This window comes from Phoca vitulina, unplaced genomic scaffold (genome assembly GCF_004348235.1).
Source record: "Phoca vitulina isolate PV1807 unplaced genomic scaffold, GSC_HSeal_1.0 scaffold38, whole genome shotgun sequence".
Lineage (NCBI taxonomy): Eukaryota > Metazoa > Chordata > Mammalia > Carnivora > Phocidae > Phoca > Phoca vitulina.
The window spans coordinates 17,068,243-17,087,381 of NW_022589741.1; the positions used below are offsets into that span (position 1 = coordinate 17,068,243).

The following is a 19,139-nucleotide window of genomic DNA, read 5'->3' on the forward strand; positions in this document are numbered from 1 at the left end:
GGGTTTGGGAGCCCCAGCCGGGTGACCTTTGGGGCATTAACGACTGCCGGTGAGCCAGGCCGAAGCTTCGGGTACCTCCGGATGCTGTGGGTTGCTGATGATGCAGTTTTTGTGTGTGGAGATTTTGGTGGCATGTGATTTTTCTCTGCCTTCTGAGGGGAGGCATCGGGCCCCTCCCTGCTGCTTTGACATCTCCAATTAACTGTGTCTCATTTATCAAGTCCTTTATTTATTTTTTTTAAAGGTGTTTCACCAAGCTTGCCTTTGGCTTCCTTTGTCAGAAAGCCCTTGGACGTTCTGATGCTTGTCCTTTGCACTGCTCTCACCCCTTCATCTCTGTTAGGATTGGTTGAGGGGCCTCATAAATCTCGTGTCCTCTGAGGAGAAAGACTTCAGCACGTAGCATTGAGACCTCTTTCCCACTCTCGTCACTGGAGGCTCTGTAACCTGTTCAGATTGTCACCTGCCAGGGGGACCGTTCTGAGGTTGCCCGAGTCAAGTGTTGGTGGGCTCTTTCATGCCAGACCCTGAGAACTCGGGTGATTCTTCCAGGTGCCGAATCCTTTATCGTATCCATGTTCGCATACGTTCACTATTTATTCCCCTCTGGTTCTAAGGGCGAGAATGTCTTTGGAGGGCAAAGACTTTTAGCCTGAATTCCCAGGGTGCTTGTGCTATTGGGCTTCTGATTTGTAGATGCTTCTAGATTCTTCCCAGCAGCATGAGCTGGAGGGCGAGTGGTGGGAGAATGGGAAGGCTGGAGTAAGGCCTCATGAGCTGCTGGTGGAGATTGTCTCCGCTGCTTTCCTCTGTAGCATTCTCGGTTACATTATTTACTTACTTCTATTTTCCATTCGTCCTTCTCTCTTGATGCCCACCTGGACGTCTCTCTGGGAACGAGAAGGGACATTTTGGAATGACGTATTTTCCTAAAAAATACCAAAAGGTCTTTCTCTTTACAGAAGTCTCATTTCAGATATTTTCCAAAAGCATTTGGATCCTGGATCAAATGAAACACAGGTGCTCCAGGGTCAGAGCAGGGTAGTTAAGGATCCGCTCCTTTGTCATCTTGTCTGCCAAGTTTGTGGCACAGGTGTCTGCCTTCTCCCTTGTGACATCTGAGAGCACCTCGAGGAGGGGGGTGGGGAAAGTCAGGGCGGTGGCGGGACAGAACAGAAAGGAGAAAGGCGGTGTGGGGAGGGTTTTCTGCCGCAGAACCTCCACGGGAAGGCAGCTCAGAGGCTGCTCAGCTCAGGCTTGGACTTTGCATCAGCCCAAAAGGGGAGGGTGGTGGGGGGATATGTAGGTGGGATTGTGCGGAGGCTCCTTGGAGCCCAGAAGCTTGATTTCCTTCTACATGTGCCCCAGACAGCCGAGGTTGGAGAGGCTGGTGGAAGAGGCTTCTCCCAGACACTGCTCAGCAAGAGGGAGAGTGCATGTTTCTGATTTGGGGGGGGGGGGGGGGTGTTGTTGATTCTGACTGTTAACGACAGCTCTCGGAATTTTTTTTCTTACGGTCATCGGTTTGCTCTTCACACAGAGTAGGTGAAATGTGAGCTCAGGGCTTCTGAGATGCTGGCCCTCGGACTGTCTGTCCGTGTCTGGTTGAAAGAGGGAGAATAAAAGGAATGGAGTTAGTTTTTCATAAAGCAAAACTGTCTAAAAGAACTGTTCTTATTCTGAGATCCTTATTCAGTTTTCGGTGTTTAACTGTCCTTTCTTTAAAAAATGACGGTGATTGGGCGCCTGGGTGGCTCCGTCGTTAGGCGTCTGCCTTCGGCTCGGGTCATGATCCCAGGGTCCTGGGATCGAGCCCCGCATCGGGCTCCCTGCTCAGCGGGGAGCCTGCTTCTCCCTCTGCCTGCCGCTCCCCCTGCTTGTGCTCTCTGTCTCTCTGACAAATAAATAAATAAAATCTTTAAAAAAAAATAAAAATAAAAAATGACAGTGATTACGGTGGTCATGTTGCTTAGGAGGGCTAGCTGCATAACGGACGGATCCCAGAAGTTCAGTGGCATGAATGGATCCCCTAATTGTAAGGGGTTCAAAGCGAGTGTTACTGACTAGTGGAGGGCTTTCTCATTGGCGACGTGGGCTCCTTCCTCCTTGTGGTTCCACCCTCACCTGGGGCTCTGGAGTCCTGAATGGGGCCTGCGGATGGGGAAGAGGCAGAGGGCTGGCAGGGGCTGGGGCCGGTGGCCCTGACCACCTTCCCTCATGTTCTGAGGCCAGAAGTCAGGCCACACCCCAGGGCAAGGCAGAGCCTGGGCACGAGTCTGCTATGTCTTCAGGGAGCAGAGGAAACCGGTTCAGAGAACAGCAAGTCCGGCTCGACACAGTGGCTGTTTTTGTTCATGTCCTTACCTGGCAAAATGGAGTTGGCCAGCCAATCCTCTGCTGGCCTTTTTAATTAATTTTCATCTTACTGGTTTACAAAACCCAGAAGTCTAGGAACTACTGTTAGCAAGAATTCGAAGGTCATTTCTGGGGAGTCCTGGAAAATATTTCCTTACTTGGGACCCTTCAAAACTAAGTAAATAAAACTTGTACCGTGATGTTTTTCTCTTGTTCCTTCTTGCGAGGCGCTCAGGACGAGCCATGTCACCTGTCAGCCAGACAGGGCACCAGATTGAACGGAGGTTTGAAAGCCTGTGGTCTTTCTGGCCTGTGCACTCTTTCTGAATGAGGAAGATGTGTCTGTTTCGGTTTCAAGGCCTTAGGGGAGTGCATGACCCCGTATGGGTTAGGGATGAAAGTAACCGGAGATTGATTACGCAAAAGACAAGAATAAGAAAGTCACTGGTTATGCCAGAGAGAGCCTGAGAAGATTTTTTTGCAATCCACTTATATCCAAAATAGCAGGGAATTTGTATTTCTTCTTGGGGAAGTTGTGTCTTATGGAATCTGCACTGGGGGAAAAATAGGCCAGCCTGGCCCTGTGCTCCAGATCTCAGAATCTTAGCTGTTTCTGAGTGACAAAGGAGGAGAGAGAGTCTTGCTTTAGAATATCGTGGCCCTCACTCATCGTGGGTCCTAATTCTTGTGTCGGTTTGATCTCTTTCAGGTTAGTCTGAATGATTCCCACAATCAGATGGTGGTGCACTGGGCTGGAGAGAAAAGCAACGTGATCGTGGCCTTGGCCCGGGACAGCCTGGCCCTGGCGAGGCCCAGGAGCAGTGATGTAAGTATTGGTGCTGGTCTGGGCGCTCCTCTGTGAGGCCACCAACATGCCCTCTTGGAATCTGGTGGGGTTATCATACCAGTAAAAAAATAGTGTGGGTAATTAGAGAATGAATGGATGGGATACATTTTACAACAGGGAAGAGAATCTGAACAATAATAAATACCCCTCGTTTGCCGAACAGAGGGTGGTGCGGGCCATTTTGCAATGAGATCCGTGTGATGTGTGATTACTTTTATCAAGTGATCGGGTTTGATCTGGATTGTTGGGTCTGCTCCGCAAAATGCCAGAAGCACATTCCAGGCAGAGCTGCCTGTCCGCCCCAGAGCGCGATGGGACCCCTTCCAGTGGGGTGGGTTCTTGACTCTGATGTGCTCATATTCTCGGTTTTCACGGTTGGCTTTCTATATAGCGTTTAAGAGTTTAGGTACTTTGAAGACGAGACACCAAGGGTCACAGACTCAAAGGCCCGTGAGAGACCAGGTGGGTAGTGGCAGGAGAAGCCTGCCTCCCAGTTCACCACGCTCTTTCTTCCAGGGAGGAAAATGGTCTCTCCCATTTTTCTTGAAGTGTGTGGCCTCCTGGGCCAATGTGTCATTTTCCCACTTTGATAGAGATGCAGGTTCAAGAAGCATTCACCTGTTAATTTGAACGCGGTGATTGATCCTTGGTCTCTGTGTCCGTGAGGCACTGAGAAGTAGAAGGGATTTGGTGCTTGGGAGGGGCTGTTGTCATCGGTCTCAGTTCCGGTTGCCGTGTAGGGCCCGGCCTTGCCAGATCTGATTTCCGAGAGAAGCTCAGAGGTTCTGGGTTTTTACGTGAAAACTGCAGAGTCTTACAAGTTGGCAGCTCATGTATCGTTTGTACAAATACTGGGCGGGCCAGGTACAACCTATACAAGGGCCAGAGCTGGTCCTTGGGTCCCATGTGTGTGGCCCTGGCTCCAGACGTCCCCTTGTGGGAAGAGGGCCAGCCCCTGCCTGGGGTCAGGGACAGATGTGGCCAGGGTGAAACCTGTGGACAAAGAAACACCACGTGGAGCTTTGTTCACTCTGCGCTCTGGCCAGAGGGAACCTCCTGGTGAATTTCCTAGCACTGTCACGTCAGCCCAAAGGAAACTCGGCATTCTTTTTTTTTTTTTTTTTTAAAGATTTTATTTATTTATTTGAGAGAGAGAGAATGAGAGACAGAGAGCATGAGAGGGAGGAGGGTCAGAGGGAGAAGCAGACTCCCTGCCGAGCAGGGAGCCCGATGCGGGACTCGATCCTGGGACTCCAGGATCATGACCTGAGCCGAAGGCAGTCGCTTAACCAACTGAGCCACCCAGGCGCCCGAAACTCAGCATTCTTGAGTATAGACCTGGTCTCTGTGAGATCCCTCTCTGGGTATCCGCTGTCCGGCTTGGATGTGCTCCTAGGTAGGTGCTTGGAGGGAGCACCGGTGGCTGCTTTCTAGTGGGTTCAGTGGAGACAGCCACAGACAGGGAGGGTGGTAGAAGGGCTATAATGTAGAGCTTTTGTCCAGGATGGCTGCTGAGCAGGGGCGGGTGGGAAACCGTGGTCATTGACAGCCAGTTTGGATGTCGTGCTCTGGAGCAGGGCTGGACTTTTTTTGGGGCAGTGGCTTTGGCCTATTTATAAATGCGACCAGGGTTTGCGAGCACAGACGGCAGCCTATGGATGCTGTTGGTCCCATGAGGCCCCGAGGCACCTGTGTATATACTCAGCGCAGTCACGGCCCGCACACCCCTTCATGGCTACCCCTTTTGAGCACCGGACACTGCTCTGGGCCCTACTGTGTTGAGAAATCCTCCTTAGCCTTTTTATACATTTAAAAAATTCTTTGTCTAGATAATATGTTTTTACGAGACAGGTAAAAGACCTTAACCGTTGTATTATGGCTTTGCTGGACAAACAGGAGCCTGGAGACATGAAGTGGCCTGCTTGAGGTCACGCAGTGGTGGCTCCCGAGACCTGATCATGTGCCCGCTGTGTGAGGTGTCATGTTGCCAACGGGACCCACTCGTCTGGGTTTTTGCCCTCAAAGCCCTGCGTCCTGGGAGCCTCCTCAGGCCGGGGGCCACCCTGGATGGTTGGTCTCCCCACATATGGCCTGTCTGCCCAAACCCCATTCTCACTCTATCTGGGTGTGTCTTACCGAGAAGCCATTGAACATGGGACGCGATACACCATTCTGTAATGAAATACACGATAAGATTACACGGGAAGGAAATGCCATGCTCGGAGATAATAAATGGGAGTGGCAGAGATTTACCCCCCGTCCGCACACAGGCTACATTAAAGACTTGGCAGCTGAAACGGAGATGTTCTGATGTGAAATGTTAACGCAGAAATAAATTATGACTCGGAGGCTGGAGTTGGTGGTGCGGGCGTCGTAGACTTTCTTGAGAGAAGAGCGGGAGCACGGTTTGTAAGGCCCCGTCAGCTGTCCAGAAGGGAAGGGACCAGTGTAAGCGAGGAGCTGTGTGTGTGTTGAAGAATGGCCAAGTCATGCATATTCAGTATATTAAAAAGGGACGGATCTGGAAGCTGGAATCCCGGAAGGTTTGCATTTCAACAGAAAAAAAAAATGAATAATGTCCTGATGAACTGGTAGCAAGTGTGATTCCGTGAGGAATGCCGTCTTTTTCTCTGATAGTCTGGTTGATGAAAGGAGACAATAGGTATTGTTTATCTTGAGCCTCCCCGCGTCTCTGTTTCCGCCCTCTCCTGACATAGTTTGCAAAGGTACTCAGGTGCAGCCACATTGGCCAAGGAGCTCTGCAGAGATCGTGTCCACCGGAAGATCAGAATCAACCAGGGAAGGTTTCAGGAAGGGTAGGACTTGCTGCCTTTGCACCCAGAGTGGTGTGACGTTATGATTGGTGCCCCCCAGGATGGACCGGGGAGCAGGGCCAGCACTGGCTAGCTTGCTAACAGGGTAGAACTTGGGAGCCCACGGAGCTGGTGTCTCGCTGAGCTTTGGCTCTGAAATCAGAATGCCTGGGGTTGAATCCTGGCTCTGCTGTTCGTTAGCAGTCGGACCCTGAGCCGAGTCATTAACCTTCTATTGGTCTTCTCATCTATCAGTGAGATAGTGCTTGTAAAACCTTGCTCCCCAAAGTGTGGGCTGTGGGTCAGCAGCCAGGGGTGTTTTCTGGGAGCTGGTTAGAAAGGCAGAATCTCAGCTTCTACTCCAGACTTCCTGAATCACAGTCTGCATTGTGACCTACGTTGTGCCGGGTGACTTGTAGGCATATTACCGTTCGAGAAGCACTGGTGTGAAGGACTCAGAATGGGGCTAGATAAGGAGATGTTTTCTGTACATTTCAACCCTTCTTTCCTTCCTCCCTGCCTCCGCTGTCCATTCTGCCTTTTCCCCTCCTTGCTTCTCGTCCTTCTCATTATTATTATTACGCTGTTTTAAAGTAGGGAGAGAATCCAAAACCACTCACATGGAAGGACCATCTTTATAGGTGAGACAGTGATGTAACCAGCAACTTTGGCAGTTTTAGGGACTCCTCCCATTTTATTCTGTTCTTTTAGGAAGTCATGTCTTGGAGAAGTCAGAGAGGACTGATCAGTGCAGAACCTGTGCCTGGAGGAAAAAAAACTCTGTGGGAGCACAAAGATGGGCGAGTATGGGATGTTTGCCCAGATTCACTTGGAGAGCACAGTGGGCCGTGTGCCGGCAACCTGGCGCTCCCTGGGAACTGAAGCACAGCATACCGTGGGGGTGCAGCGTGGAGACCACGAGGCCGTCAGCCCACTCGGCATTATCTGAGCACTGGCAGAGGCCTTTTCTGGGCTCCTCGTTGTGGAGGAGGGTGGATAGCTGTGCACAGCCCCGAGCTTGGTCTTTGCCCTGTGGAGCTTAGGGTCTAGGTTAATCCAATAGAAATAAGAATTATGAGGACAGGATAAAAATATCATGTTGGGATGGTTCGACCTGCAGCAGAGGAGGCAGGTTGATGAGTCATTTACAAGTGTCTTGAGGCGTAGGACGGGCCCTTACATACTTACTCTTGACTTCTATTAAGTGTAAGTCGTAAAGAGATGGGGATTGTTTACAGGTGCATGTTAAGGAAGAGCTTTTTGGTAGTGAGGGCTGTTGTCTCTCTGAGTGTGAAGTGACGGAGGTGTGGCTGAGGATCTCAGAAAAGGTCTGTGTTTTGTTAAGGTTGGTGTTTTACCCCTTCTTTCCCCCCACTCCTTCCGCTGCCCGGCCTGCAGACTCAGGGTGTGATCTCCCCCTTTAACAGAGTACCATATGTCTGTAGCAGAGAGCATCCTCCTAGAAGGGTAACTTGCAAGAGTGGAAAGACAGATGGACCAGGGACTGGAGGGAACCCATTACGTTTTGTCGACTTCCAGGCTATATGACCATTAACTTCTCTGAGTCTTGGTTTTTCGTCATCCATTAAATGGAAATAATGCCTCATTCACTCACTCACTGATTCATTCATGTCACTGTCTTTTTTATTCATTTGTGGGACATATTCATTTACCTCACTCTGTGGTTTATAGTGATGTTTAATTCCAGAAATCTTTACTGAGTAATGTGTGATATTCTGGGTACACCGAGGGAGGCAAAGTGAGGCTGACCCACAGAATTTTTTTTTTTTTAAAGATTTTATTTATGTAGTTGACAGAGGGAGACGCAGCGAGAGAGGGAACACAAGCAGGGGGAGTGGGAGAGGGAGAAGCAGGCTCCCCACTGAGCAGGGAACCCGATGTGGGGCTCGATCCCAGGACCCTGGGATCATGACCTGAGCCGAAGGCAGACGCTTAACGACTGAGCCACCCAGGCGCCTGACCCACAGAATTTTTTTTTTTTTTTTTAAGAACAGAGAGAGACACAGGGAGAGAGGGAACACAAGCAGGGGGAGTGGGAGAGGGAGAAGCAGGCTTCCCGCGGAGCAGGGAACCCGATGCGGGGCTCGATCCCAGGACCCTGGGATCATGACCCGAGCCGAAGGCAGACGCTCAATGACTGAGCCACCCCAGCGCCCCCCACAGAATTTTTTAAGATGAAGAGCGATAACGTATCCTGAAAAATACTATCCTAATATGACTTATTATCACCTCTGTGCTTCTGAGGAAGTAACTCATAGTGGATTATCAATTTTGGGGACGTTGGAGCTGGAGGGGGCCGAGTTCCCTTTTCGAGAAGCCATTAGTTCAGTACATCTAGTGTCTGAGCCTAACGGGGACTCTCCGTGTCCATTCTGGGCCAGGAGAATGGAAGTGAGAAGGTACCACTTTGTCTTTTTACTCACTCAAATCCTCTGTGAGCTTCTCAACCTGCTGCATTTTGAGGCTGCTTTGATGGCAGCCCCTCCCTGTGTGCATGGCAGTTGGGGACACGCTGTGTGTTGTAAGCACGAGCGTTCGTAATGGGGCTTCTTCCACTGTGGCCCAGATATTGGCAGAGGCTCTCTCTGTGCTCTTCTAACCTTGACATCTAATAAATATTAACGCCCCGTGTGTGTTCTTGCTTCCCTTTGTACCTGCCTCGTGTAGTTCATTGTTTACAAGGGTTATTGCTTACAAACATTTGTACGTTCACAATGTGTGTAAAGGCCATGTCTTTGCATATCTGGCACTTGGCACAGCCCCTGGCTCCTGACAAACCCTTCAGGTGTGTTTGCTGTCGCATCAATGGGTACTGGTGGCCGTACCAGTGCTGGGATGAGTCCAGCCGTTCCCGTTCTTGTTGCAATTCACCTGTCATTTTCCTTTAGAACTTACCCCAGTCCTAACTATTATTAATATTCTGTTCACCTGTCAGGCTTGTTTTTAATCCTCTGATTATGTTAATTTCACATTGCCTAGGTAGTCCGTCTAGGTGCAAAATACCTGGCGGCTTCTCTCCCGCCATCCATTACCGGAGGTGTGATGGCTTTGGGATTTCTGGCTTCGGAGGCAGGCAGCCTGGATCCCATTTCCACGCTGCTACTTACCTTCTCTGTTACTCTGGCAAGAAACTAATCCCCTAAGCCCCTGCCGCCTTATCTGGAAAGTGATTTTAGTAACTGCATTTGCCATGCAGGGCTGTGGGGAGAGCTCCCTGAGCTCTTTCACACGAGGAGGGCAGTACGGTATCTGGCACCTAGGAAGCGTGCCGTGAGTGACAGTTCCTCTTACATTTTACCTCCGTGGTTACTGGGTGGCTGGAGTCCCGCAAGCAGGAGGCCCGGCTCCTGGCTCCTGGGCTGCTGCCACCACCCCCCCAGCTGGGCAGTAGCATCCACATCAGCGAGCGTGATGAGTGCTGGGGCCGGGGCGTCTCGAACCTATACATTCGACCTCCGTGCATATCGAATCACTCAGCACTTTTCTTTCTCACCTGTTGGACTTCTCCGTGGAGGCCTGGGAGGGTTTCCTTTTCCATCCTCTGCAGTGCCGGAGGAACAGACCTTCCCAGCAGAGGGTTGAAGAATGAGATTACCTTTTGGGGACATTTCAGCAGATGGCAAAACAAGTCCCTGGTCCCTCCCCATCAGACAACCACATTCAGTCAGCCTCTGGATGTAATTGGTTAGGCACTCAACCCGGCCATGGGGAGGAGGTCATCATTGTTTCCATCCGTGGGTCCCCCTGGCCCCCCTGCAAGGAAGCATCCTGGCCTCAGAAAGGAGCCTGTGTATGGCGGGCAGCAAGGGGCTGTGGCACTCCTGAGCTTCCTGCCCCCCACATGCTTGGGGGGTGGATGGAGAGGTGCCCTGCTTCTCCTTGGCGCATCATCTCTTCACATCTGTCGTGTCCTGACGCCGGGGACCTGTCGGGAACATCGTTCGGGATCCAGGGCGGGACGTTGACAGGTGCGGGCAGAGGGAGAGGTCTCTCGGCCACATTTTTCACCAGCTCTTCTTCGTCCTCTCCTCCTCCCTGATCCAGGTGTACGTGTCTTACGACTATGGAAAATCATTCAAGAGAATTTCCGAGAAATTGAGCTTCGGCTTGGGCAACAGCAGTGAAGCGGTGATCGCCCAGTTCTACCACAGCCCCGCGGACAATAAGCGTGTAAGGAGGCGCCATCCCGCCCATCGGGACTTCAGGGGGCTGAATTCCGGGACGTCCGCCGTGCTAACGGGGGGAGGGCTGGGAGAAGGAGCTCCTTGTCATCATCTCTGCAGTGTGACCCGTAGCCAGGGACTGTTTTTCCGCTAACTGGGGAGTCTAGCAGAACACAGGTGTCAGGGTGGAACCGTGCATAATCGGGCAGGCCAGGTTCTGGCCAGGCAGGAGTTCTGGACAAAGCGTCAGGCTAACGTGCAGAAAGAAAATCTGCCAGTCGATGAACTGCCTGTCTCACAGGTGGCAAAAATGAGACCTGGGTTTACTGGGACTTTCACCACCGTGTGATGCACATCTTCCAGGGTGCTTGCCGGATGCTTGATTTTGTGGGCATCACCAGTGTGTGTGAGTGTGTGTACACGCATGCGCGCACCCCCACCCCCAACCTGTACCGGCCTAGAGAAGAACACCAAGGCAAGGCGGCAGTATTTTGTTTTCCCGGCTGGCTGGCCTGGGGCTCAGTTTCTGCAGTAGATAGACCCCGGGCAGTCGGATGTGGAGGAAGCATTGATTTGAGATTGCCCTGGGCCCCCAGAGAGGCGGAGGGGGAGGTGGAGGCGAGAGGGCAGGAATCAGGCAGCCTGCAAGGTTAGGTTGCTTTAGCTTGGAGAGTTGTATTTGATTGCTCTTTCCCGCACTCTGGTGAGCCCTAGCTCGTTTCCAGAGGCAGGATGACTGCTCCTAAGAATGTTCAGGAAGCTCCGAGGTAAGGGTAGCTGCTGTTCTTTGCTCATCCAGAAAGGAACAAGATCCGCACGGTCCTCTGGCCAGGTGCCCCCCAACACTGGCTTCTCGGGTTGCCTCTATTCAAAATATTTAGCCACTGGAATGGCACTGGCCAATCAGAACAGAGCCAGTCTGGAGGGAGCTGGGTCCTGAAGGCCACCCTGCCCGGCCAGGCATTAACCTTTTAGTTGCTGGATGGTGGACAGGCCCTGGGGAAGGGGCCGGGCCCCTGGTGCTTAGGAGGGGCCTCTCTCGGGTTTCAAGGAAGCAGCTACGTACTAATGGGTATAGAAATAATTTTTTTTTTTTTTTTTAACTAGACTAGCTACTACTGGTAGATACTGGTTAATATTAGCCCTGCCTGATGATCTCAAAGCAGAGGAACAGTTAGGAACAGCTCCCCTCTTACCTAACTCGCTCCACGATGAAAAGCAAGGAAGAGGTGTTGGAGGGACTTGGCTCTGGAGACAAGATTGCCCGCCCTCTGCACCCGCTCCTCCCACTGCACTTGGTTGGGCAGGTCTGGGACTTGGGGCCCCCAGGTTGGGTGGGCCCTGCTGCCCGATTTGCTCTCGGCTTCTGAGAGGTGAGGCTCCCTGCCCCCGGGGTCTGGCTGGCTGGCTGTGTCACATCTGCCCTGGATAGAGCTGTGTGCCCCCTGCCTTCCAAGGCGCAGATAACGCTCAGATTACTCATCTTGTCCGGAGGTACCTGTCGATTATTATTATCATTATCTTTACACATTGTCCCAGAGCTAACCCTTACTGCCTTTGTGGCCTTGGAGCCACTCTGTGGTCCCTCTGGAATCTTCTTTTTCAGCTCCATCTGCCCCCTCCTCACCTCCTACCACAAGGGCACAGATGTCTGCCAGCAGGTCCTGACTTCCTTCCTGCTCGTCATGGGTTGTGGTGAGCAGCTGCTAGGCCCACATGCACGTCTGAGTAGTCAGAAGACAGGAAAGATGATGTTCTGGGCTTGCAGAGCAGGTTTGGTGCAGGGGGAGAGGGGCTTTCGGAGCATTAGGTCTGGAGAAGGAGCAGGGCAGGGCCAGGGCGCTGGGGCAAGCAAGAAGAGAACTCCAGGCGTGGTCGTCAAGGAGTTTGGGGTCCTGGAAGGGCAGGGCATGCCTGCAGCCTGGGCGCTCCCTGTGTGGGAGGTGGGGCATCTTGGGCTTCTCACGGGAGAGATGGACGTACTTTGGGAGTTGGTGGGGAGAGGGAAGAAGAACCACCTTCTTGGAAAACCTATTGACAGGTGGAGCACAGGCCTGGAGCAGACTGAGTGGGGTTAGAGATGCAGCATTCTCTGCTGAGTTTCTGGTTCCCCAAAGAAGGTCGTTACCCCTCCCCAACTTCTCAGGAAGGAAACTGTGACTCTCACTGTGCCGGTTACTTCTGTTACTTTTGTCTTTGTCCCCTGGAAGGCAGATTGCCTCACCGGACCTACCACTTCCTGAGAAAAATCACGCAGGCTGGGTGCCTTGGTGTCAACACCAGCAGGGTGCTGGGCCCGGGCACATCCCCCGTGTGTGGACGTGAGGGGCGCTGTCAGGGAGCAGGGTTTGAAATGGTTGAAATGACCTTGGGCAGCGGCTTGGAAAGGTGAGGATGTCCCGTGAGGGCCACATGGAAGCCTGAGCAGGTGTGTGCCCGTGGAAGGGGACGGGAAGGGCTGGTTAGGCAAGCAAGCTCCGCTCCAATGGTTTTGCTTTGCGATGGAGATGGACTGGCTATGGGGTCCTGTGAGCATTTGGGTCTATTTTTGCATCTGCCAGCAGCAGCCCACTTCCTTCTCAGCTGCCTCCCTGAAGCAGTGTGCAGCCCTAGCCACCTGGCAGTGCTGCAACACCCCGCCGCCCCGCCCGGCTCACCCGAGGTCAGCCATGCAGTACGTCTGGGGCTCCTTCCAGAAGGTTCCAGAGTGTGCAGCTAGGCTTCCCAGCCTCGAGAGGTGGGCCCCTCTGTCTTTCCCTTCACTCTCACCTTATGGAGGTACGTTCCTTCGTTGCCTCCTCCGCCCTTCCTCCTGTCATCGTGCTCCTGGTTCCCCCAGCTGAGACCTGGAGAGAATCACTTAGGCTAACACGGAGGTGCATTCTGTAGCTTATTTTATGCTTCTAGAGGTATTTGTGTTTTAAGAGGAAACATTGTTTTAAGCCCAAAGCAGAACATTCAGTGATTGCAAACAGGGCGGGAGAGGTGGGGGTGTCTGAGGACACTTCTGAAATCGCACAGTCTAATCACACAGACTAGGAAGCACCTGCGAGGTCGGCTGTGCTGGCAAATCTGTGGGGCTGGCCTCGAGGAGGCTGAACAGGCAGGCAGTCCAGGGACCTCACGGCAGAGTGGGACATGCTGCACTTCCTGTCCCGTGCTCGTGTGGCGTGGTTACGTCACAGTCGTGCCTCAGTGATCACGGGAAGCCACGGGGGGTGGGGCTGGGGATTAAGTGAGGTCAGGTCAGAGAAGTAAAGGCTTCATGGGGTACTGGGGATTGGAAATGGAGCTGCAAGGACGGGCCTGGTTCCAGTAGCTGAGCAGAGTTGGTGGGAGTCCGCGAGGGGGAGAAGGCCCTGGGCAGAGATGTCAGGGTGCCAGTCTGTGGTTTCTGTACAGGCAGGGGGGAGACTCACTTCTCAGGGGTGGAGGGTTGGCGCTGGGGCACTTCGAGACACCAGGCAGGTGAAGATGGAGGAGTTTGCTTTTTGCCTCGAGGACTGTGGGGAGCCATGGAAGGATCTTAGAATAGGGGACTCGCTATAAATAGAGTCTTCTAGGGAAATGCGTGTCCTGGCAAGAGGCAGGATGAATCGGAAAGGGGAAAGATTAGAGAGGGGTCAGGAAGTCATGAGGGGGTTCGTGGTAATATAGGCATGATGTTGCCCAGTTCCTCAGCCAGACGTTGTAATTGCCCTCTGAGTATTTCACACCCTGCCAAGGCCTGGAAGACACAAGGGGGCCTAAAAAGCCCAGTGCCCGGCCCCAGTTTGCTCATGGGCTCCAGTAGGGAGTGGGCCACATGGGTAGCACTGGGGATACAAAGGAAAGCAGAGATTATGAAGAGATATAACTGGGTGGGTGGCTGATGGGGCATGGGGCCGAGGCAAGGCAATGGAGCGGACCCCCAGCTCTCATTGTGAGGACTGTGGCCTGGGGCAGCTGTAGCACATGGAGAGCTTGGGACGCGGCCGGATGGCGTCGGAGGACGCCGTTTTGGACGACGGAGTGAAGTATCTCGGCGCATCAGAGGGGAGATGCTGAGGAGGTCAGAAGTCAGGGTCAGACCGTAGATCCATCGGTTAAAAGTCCTGACGTGCCTGATCTCAGCGGTGGTAGTTGAAGCTGCGTGGAGGATGGAGCAGGTTCGTAGCAGAGGACGGAAGAGTGATGAGGTTATGCGGGGGTGGGGAGCGACGAAGGGGAAGAAGGAGCCGGAGGAGAGTCAAGGACGGGCTGGTCAGGTGTGGGGCACGGAGCCTTGGCATGAGACGGGGTCACCCAAGGCCAGGGAGGGGAGCTGCCACTACAGACTTGAGGAGCCGAGTGAGAAGAGGCGGCGCGTGGATGAGCCCGGGGGCACAGGGTGAGACCTAGGCATGAAATTCCGGAAGTTCTGCTTCTTTGTTGGAGGAAGAGAAGAAACGATTTGGTGAACGGTGAAGGGGTGGGCTCCGAACCGGCCAGAAATGGCTGTAGATGCTGCCTCCTGGCTCACCCTGGCCGGTTAACCTCTCTGCGCTCCAGTGCCTTAGTTAGTAAAGGAGGAGAAGACTGTATTGAAAGCACTGCTTGGCTGTGAGTACCAGAAGCATGCCATGAGCTGAGGATGAGCATGAGCTAAGGCATGCACAGCTTGTCTGCTCAGTGCCTGGCATGCACTAAGTGTTCTTGACACATTTTTTTTTAATAAACTCTATGCCCAATGTGGGGCTCGAACTCACGACCCCAAGATCAAGAGTCGCAGGTTCCACTGTCTGAGCCAGCCAGGCGCCCCTGTTCTGGACACATTGAGCTATTATCATGAATGACAGATAATACGTTTTATAACCGGCTCCATGATTTTTATATCTTCAAATGTGAAACCTTAGAAACCATGGAATAGATGTCTGGAGAAGTCTTTCTAAACTGAGAGCACTCCGTTCCCTAGTAACCAGGATAGTTTCGGAGCAGGAAGATGGGCTCCATCATTTCTGGGGAACGCCTTTTATGCCAAAAATGATGATGGTCCTCTTAGGATCATAATTGTTTTTACAACATTGCGTTTGCTTGTGGTCGTTTATGCTTTCAAAACATTCACTCGCCTTTATGGTTAGATTTAATGAGGCCCCTACAGAGTTTGGAGTTCTACGTTAGATGCCGTGGAAGAAACACGAGAGAAAGAACACGTAGAGTGCACTCCTGGGAATTGGGGAGGGAAAAGCCAAAGGTGAAGGAGCAAGAACACGTGGACGCAGTGTCAGGCAAGCACAGAGTATTAGGACATGCCTAAGCTGCTTGTGCCAAAAGGATTCTGAGCAGAAGATTGATCTGGGTCAGATGCAGTCAATGAGGGGAAGTGTGCTTGGACGGATTCCTTTGGATTGTTGATTTCTGGGATTTCAGGGACTTGGTGCTTGGAGCTGGGTCCCCCTTGCTCTGGTTCACGGTGAGCCGCTGAGCCGCCCTCGCCCTTCCGGGAACAGGAGGCTGCCCTTCCCATCTCTCGTGTGCATTCCAGGCCGGCTGCCATCTGTGCTCCGTAGACATTTCCCACAGGCCCTCCTGGCCGTCCTCAAGTCCGTGCTCTACTTTTTTTCCCTTTTGTTCCCAAACTCAAACTGCCCTCGACTTGGGATATTCTTTCCCTCTGAAAGTCTTGCTTGCCCTTCGAGGGCCAGATCTTCCCTGGAGTCACTTCTGATCTCCCAGACTGGAACTCCTCTGGACTGTGTGCTTTTCACAGGACTCTGTCTGTGGTTCCCCACTGAATCTCATTTTCCCTTGAGTTACAGTCACCCATGATCACGTCTATCTTTTTCCCACGCGAGACTGTAAGGATTCTGGGTTTTCACCGTGGCACCCGCAGCATCCGGTCCACAGGGAATATTCAGTGCACATTTGTGAAGTTGAATTGCCTCGGTCCTTTCTCCTGGAGAACTCTCTAGGCTGGCGGTCACTCTGCAGTCCCACTTGTTCAGGGCCACTTACCTGTGCAGGGCTAAGTCAAGTGAAGCCCCTGCTCGCTAAGCTCTTCCTGCCGGGCCCCAGAGTGAGGCGGCCGACCCCACTGGCAGCTGGGTCCTCGGGGCTGCCCTGTCCCCTGGCCTAGTGCCCAGAACATCCTCCTAGATGGGTGTGATTGTAGGGATTTCCCGTAGCTGCTCAGAGGATGGAGGGAGGGAAGCAGGCTTACCTGTGTGCAGCCAGTCTGAAGAGCAGGCCTTCTGGGTCCCAGTCATCCTCTGATGGTGCCTGAGTGACCTGCCAGAGGGTGAGAATGGCCAGGTCAATTCAAAGAAAAAATAGGCTTGACCAGCTCAATTACCTGCTGAAAGGAGAGCCTGTCCTGCACCCCTTCCTTCCCAGAGCCTTGCTTGGTGGGCACCAGCATCTCCTCCTGGCCAGGAGATGGGGAGGAAGCCGAGTGGGGGCCCTGCAGGCCCCCGGCCCCGCACACACTGCTGGGGGGAGTTGGGGGGGGTGGTATTGGGCAGCCCTGGCCAGGTCCCGCTCTGAGCTTGCCTTGTTTCTCTTGCAGTACATCTTTGTAGATGCTTACGCCCAGTACCTCTGGATCACGTTTGACTTCTGCAACACTATCCAAGGCTTTTCCATCCCGTTCCGCGCAGTAGATCTCCTCCTGCACAGCAAGGCCTCCAACCTTCTCCTGGGCTTTGACAGGTCTCACCCCAACAAGCAGGTAAGGGAGCTTCTGGAACACAGTCAGGTGGGCTTCTCCGGTTTTCTGTTCCTGCCCGTGGGGATTGTGTGTCCTCTGACTGACCTCCCCCAGCCCCTCCTTCCTCCTCTCCCAAGCTTAGACTTTGTACTAGTTGAATTCCCACGGCTGAGGAAAACCGTATCTCCCTGGCACTCTCCGTCTGCCTCCCAGCCAGGGGGCAGGCCCTTGTAGCCAGACATCATGCCCTTCTCCGTGTCGATGCACCTTTGTGGGTCTGGGGGGGGTCCATCGAAACTCTGGAAATTATTCAGACAGAGCCAGCTAAAGCCTGGAGTCTGAGCTCTACTGGGACCTCTATCTTGAATTTCTGTTCTACCTTTCCCATCCTCTGCCTCAAACAACATACTGCTTTTGTACCATTTATTTGAAATTATCATTAACTTAAATTTTTTTCCTACATGTGTGTGTGTTTGTGTGCCTTTAATATAAATATGTGTATTTTTCTCCTTAAATCTGGATTTGAGGGAGAGTGAGATGGGGAGAGAGCCCAAGTAGGATTTATCTCTCAAGGTTGAAACTTGCCAAATCGAGGCTATCGGTCTGGTATAATACCATGAGACCAGTTGACCTTGTAGGATTGGATTCATGAGGAGTTTTGAATGGCTTGGCTCAGAGGAACCTTGGAACATATCTTTTTCTTTGCAGGTTGTTTAACCAAAACATGATCTGTTTACCTTTCCTTGCCTTAGGGAGTAACCTAAGTACAGGCTGGGTCAGTTTACCAGTGTATGCGGATGAACATTGTTTTTAGTCTCTGCTTCTTCTTGTGTGGTCACTAGGGCCAGAGGAATGCTCAGGTGCTGTGTTTGGAAGTTCAGGGGCTTTGGCAAAGACCAGCAAGTTCATCACTCACGGCCGTATCGTTTGCATTCAAGTGGTTCCCCTTGGTGCTCTTTACCTCTGCACTTAGCCAGGGTCCCCTCGGTTCACCTTTAATCCCCGTGGCCCATTATGGGTTTTTAAGGACATGATTTCCCAGGTGAGAAATTACAGTGTAATCCTTTTGTTTTTACTATCCCTGATGGCTAGTGTCGAGTAAACTGTAATTTCTGATGATCCATAAATGGAAGACAATCCCCAGTCATTTTTCCTTGTAGTTATTCTTGAAGCCTTAGTAACTGTGGAGAGGAACGGGAAGGTGCAGATCTCACCTTCCCTCCCCACCCTCGTTCGCTTTTGGAGTAACCAAGCTGGCCTTGCTGATCTCTGGGCCCGTCTTCCCAGACCGCACGTTATTTATGGCGGGGCCTGATGGCCTTGCCGTTCAGGTTATGCCTGCCCCTTGCTTCTATTTTTTTTTTTTTTTAAAGATTTTATTTATTTATTTGTCAGAGAGAGAAAGCACAAGCAGGGGGAGTGGCAGGCAGAGGGAGAAACAGGCTCCCCACTGAGCAGGGAGCCGCCCGATGCGGGACTCGATACCAGGACCCTGGGATCATGACCTGAGCTGAAGGCAGACGCTTAACCGACTGAGCCACCCAGGTGTCCCTGCCTCTTGCATCTTGATCTCTTCTTGTCCTTGGTCTTTGCAGCTGTGGAAGTCAGATGATTTTGGCCAGACCTGGATCCTGATTCAGGAACATGTGAAGTCCTTTTCTTGGTAAGTCCTCCATCTAAGAAGTTTGAATTACATAATCACCTTTCTTCAGTTCTAGCTCCTTCATGGAGGACAGACCTGCCCTCACCTGAAATGTGGAGCATGTGGTTCGGGAAAGGCACATTCCAGACCTGGGAATTAGAACTGAGAGTACAACACGCTCACTGTGTGGGGCGGTGGGGGATGAGAGAGGAAGGTTATTGGTGAGGGAAGTGACAGAGCTTTTGCATTTTTCAGTCCATCAGGGAACCTAGGGGACTCTTGAAGCACTTGCATGATTAGAATTTCTAAAGACCTTCACTCTTCGAGCATGACAACAGAAGTGGGGATTTTTCTCTGTATCACTTTCATTCACTTGTTCATTCATAACATATTTTTTTTGGATGTCTGCTGAATATGAAACATGTTCGATGCTTTAGGGTAGAAGAAGTTGAATAATTTATGGATATAGTTATTAAGGAGACTGCAGCTTAGGAGGCAAGAAAAGACATTTTGTGTACAGAACACACATCATGGAAGACACACAAAAGTCACAGACCTAGCAGGAGAAGCCAGAGGGGGGACTAGTCTTTCCAGATGGGGAGATCCCAGCCAGCTCCTTGGAGGAGGTTGCTTT

At 52.2% G+C, this 19,139-nt stretch overlaps 1 protein-coding gene across 1 annotated transcript in view; it reads left to right on the forward strand.

Annotated features, from left to right (window-relative positions):
* The window catches only part of SORL1 (sortilin related receptor 1), a 147,938-nt gene that overhangs the window by 12,468 nt on the left and 116,331 nt on the right, over positions 1 to 19,139 (forward strand). The window contains exons 2-5 of the mRNA XM_032428035.1: positions 3,065 to 3,181; positions 10,081 to 10,206; positions 16,723 to 16,884; positions 18,459 to 18,526. Coding sequence (XP_032283926.1) covers positions 3,065 to 3,181; positions 10,081 to 10,206; positions 16,723 to 16,884; positions 18,459 to 18,526 — 473 coding nt within the window. The remainder of the gene's footprint in view (positions 1 to 3,064; positions 3,182 to 10,080; positions 10,207 to 16,722; positions 16,885 to 18,458; positions 18,527 to 19,139) is intronic.